The sequence below is a fragment of the Xiphophorus couchianus genome, chromosome 12 (genome assembly GCF_001444195.1).
Source record: "Xiphophorus couchianus chromosome 12, X_couchianus-1.0, whole genome shotgun sequence".
Taxonomy (NCBI): domain Eukaryota; kingdom Metazoa; phylum Chordata; class Actinopteri; order Cyprinodontiformes; family Poeciliidae; genus Xiphophorus; species Xiphophorus couchianus.
The window spans coordinates 17,015,424-17,019,259 of record NC_040239.1 but is presented as its reverse complement, the minus strand read 5'-3'; the positions used below and the strand labels follow the sequence as shown (position 1 = coordinate 17,019,259).

Genomic DNA, 3,836 nt, shown 5'->3' with positions numbered 1-3,836 from the left:
TGCTATGGCACGAAGGCCTTCCATGCCTGAAAACCCTCCAGTGTGGCTGAAATAACAATTCTGCAAAGAAGAGTGGGTCAAAATTCCTCCACACCTCAGGAAAAGACTCTGCAACTTATTGCAAAAGCTTGACTGAAGCTGTTGCTGCTAATGGTGCAACAATCAGTTATTAGGCTTAGGGGGCAATCACTTAGTGAACCAACACACCACCTTCTTTTAAAAACAAAATTTTGTGTTTACTTGTGTTGTTTTTGACTAATATTTGACGTTCTGAATCACTGAAAGGGGAAAAACACTTTTTCACACCTCTAAATATAATGTGATAAATGACTGAAGACAATGTCGTAGAAATACATTTTTAGCACAGCCTCTCTTCTAAAGTTTGCATTATAGTTTGTCGCCAAGCTTATAAAACAAAACAAAAGGGCTTTTGAGACCATACTGTCAATGATTAAATAAAAAAAAATAAAAAGATCGTTTGCAATCAGCATTTTATGAATTACAGTGAAACGTGCAAAAACAATGTCTCAAATACAAAAAACAACTGTCAAACATTGCCACAGTGATGGCAGCATGAATTAAAAAAAGCACAAACCGTTCCAGACACAGGCAGAAACCTCAGTTTTTATTTCCTCTGTTGAGCAAAGCAACCACACTCAACCCAGTCAATCAGTAACAACAGCTGGCGTATTTACTCCGGCTGTTACATTTTTTTGAGAACTAAATCAAACATCTGCAACAAAAGTTAGGGTTTTACTTTGTTCTTCACTAAATGTGGCGACTGCTAGCAACAGATTTCTCAGAAACATTACAGACGATTCACAAGATATACTCGCTAAATCATGCATGTCTAACTGCTTCATTACTTCTCTTTTCTCCTGCACAGAGATCCCACTAGATTATTAGCTGTTTGTAAAGCTTATAAAACAATAATGCTTTGGTTACTGGTATTATGTTTAGAGAAGAACTCTCTAAATAAATGTATAATAAATGTTTTTGACATAATAAAATGGAATATTCCTCTGGAAACAAAACGGACAATGTGAAAAGACCAAACAGATTGCTCACAAACTAGCACAAAATATCTCCGATCTTTAAAAGTAAGAGCTCAGAATGCAGTACTGAAATTTCGTAGGGGATGGAAGTGTTGAGAAACCTCCCCTGTCAGCTGATCATATATGCTGTTCCTAAAACATCTGAGAGAAATAGAGCAGCTCAGTCGGTGCTCAGCTCAGAACAAAACAACCACAAAAAGAGACAACAGCAGAGAATTTGAGACCAAGCAAAAGGTATTGTTTATTTTACAACTCTGATGTTATTTAGTCTTCATTTTAAAATCAACCATAATGAATTCATTTTTTTGATAATTTTTTTTATTTTATTTGTAATCGATAATGACTGACAGAATTTTCATCTTTTTTCTGGAAGGTAAAATGGAAAACTTCGACATTTTAGGTGGCGATTATGAATACTCAGATTACAACTACACAGGTGTCGGCAACATCACTATACCTGAAGGAACATTTTTACAACACAAACCAAGTTGTCTGAAGGAAGGCACGTGTGTGCTTCTGACTGCAATCAATGTGGTAATTTTCCTGCTGGGCTTTTTTGGGAACATGCTGGTCATCTGGATCTCTGGCTTTAAGATGAGGAAGACTGTGAACACCACTTGGTACCTGAGCCTTGCCATCTCTGACTTTTTCTTCTGTGCTTTTCTGCCATTTAACATCTCCTACATGGCAATGAAAGAGTGGCTCTTTGGTTCCTTCATGTGCAAGTTCACCTCTGCAGCAATGTTCATCAACATGTTCAGCAGCATCTTCCTCCTCATCGTCATCAGCATGGACCGCTGCGTGTCAGTCGTGTTTCCAGTTTGGGCCCAGAACCACCGCTCTGTCCAAAAGGCATCAGCTGTGGTTGTTTTCGCTTGGCTTCTCGCCATCGGAATGAGCATTCCCTCAATGATCTTTCGTGAGGTCCAGACGACTGATGGAAATCAGGTCTGCTTCAACAATTACGTCCGAAAACAACACAGTCACAAGATTATTGCTGTGACCCGCTTCATTGCGGGTTTTGTGGTTCCGTTCACCGTCATTATCATCTGTTACTCCATCATCATCTTCAAACTTCAAAACAACAGGATGACAAAATCCTCCAAACCGTTCAAAGTAATGACTGCACTCATTGTTACATTTTTTGTGTGCTGGCTGCCTTACCACGTGTTTTCCCTGCTGGAGCTGAACCACCACCACCATGACCACAACACTTTAACCACTGGACTTCAAGCGGGTGCCATTTTAGCATCAGCAAATAGTTTCCTCAATCCATTGCTGTACGTCTTCATGGGAAACGACTTCAAGAAGAAGCTAAAGAGCTCTTTGCTTTCAAAGATGGAGAACGCAATGGCTGATGAAGGACGCACTACCAGTCGATACCTGTCCAGGTCCAGCTCAATGGACGGCAGAGCTTCCACGCACATTTAGAGGCGTGGACGCTTAAACGAAGCAAAAAAAATAAAAAAAAATGTCTAGAAATATATTTTGACAGTGAGTACATTTCATTAAATATATATTGAAATCAAATCTGTTTATATTTACTAAAAAAACAATCATGTAAGTGATGTAAATGATATGGTTCTAAGTGTTAAATAATCAAGATTTATAAAAATCAGTTGTATTTTATATGCAAATACAAACAATGCACTCATCCATTGCAAAAACCTTATATATTTACGTTCAAGCATGCTCTCAAGCATTACATCCACCAAAGGTTTGCTCTTTGCAAATAACAGAAACATTTTCTGGCTTTGGACCTGACTGGGTTGACTTGATTGTTCAGAGTGCCATGTGACAAAATTGTAATAACAGCAACAAAGTTCGGATTCTACTCTTTAATGTGCAACGGACCAAGATGGAGGACATGAAAATATCGTTGTTCCTCGGATACTCTGAACTGTTTTTACCAGACGTGAGTGGAGTTGTTGTCATCTCTTGCTGCACACTTTTTTGACAATGTGTTAAAGATTCTTAAAAGAAGTCATGTAAGGAAATGTGTACATATGTAATTTGATATATAAAATCTTTATTGTCATCTGTTCAATAAAAAACTGAATCTGCTCATTTTGTTTCTCTGAAATCTGTTTAAGTCGTTATTTTATCTAGATTTGAGAAGTCTAAGCATTTTTCAAGGCTAGTACATTCTCAAAAACAAAAGAAATTACTAACTGAACAAGAATTTTCCTCTTGAATGGGGAAAACTTAAGATGAATAGGTTGAAATGTGTATTTGTAGGAATACATTATTTTGGTCAGTTTAAGCCCTGTTGCTTCTTTAACAAATAGAAAAACAAGAATATGATGCACACATTTGAAAGTATTACAGATTACAAAAGGACAGTTTTTTAAAGAATATTTTAACAGAGTTCTCTAAATACATAAATCCAATAATTTTTATTATTCTAGAATACGTGTTATTGAAAAGTTAAATTATTTCACATTGTATGGATTAATTACTCACAGAATGACGTTTCAAGTTCTGCTAATTATGGCCACCAAACACATGCTGGATGCAGGTGTTAAAACACCCACACGTTTTCTCGTAAATGATTCAAATGGCCTTTTTGCTGCCCTGGTGAACCACCTTATAGTTCAACCTCCGACCTGGCGTGAAGTTGCAGAGGGGTGTGGGGAGTTGTGGTTTGTTGGTGTGATGAAGTATTATGTTACCAGTCCCTGAATCAGTACTGGGGTAAAAACATGATAGGTCTGTAAACATACACAAAAAGTGCAGCAGCAATGAACACAATGTGTAGCTTTTGTCATCCAGTTTGCGTCT

General features: G+C 37.5%; 1 protein-coding gene across 1 annotated transcript; it reads left to right on the top strand.

Moving 5' to 3' along the window:
- Positions 1 to 1,170: 1,170 nt before the first annotated feature.
- cmklr1 (chemokine-like receptor 1) lies at positions 1,171 to 3,120 on the top strand. Its single transcript, XM_028033906.1, has 2 exons — positions 1,171 to 1,289; positions 1,429 to 3,120. The coding sequence occupies exon 2, from the start codon at positions 1,434 to 1,436 to the stop codon at positions 2,484 to 2,486; it is 1,053 nt and encodes a 350-aa protein (XP_027889707.1). The 5' UTR covers positions 1,171 to 1,289; positions 1,429 to 1,433; the 3' UTR covers positions 2,487 to 3,120.
- The last annotated feature ends 716 nt before the right edge of the window (positions 3,121 to 3,836 follow it).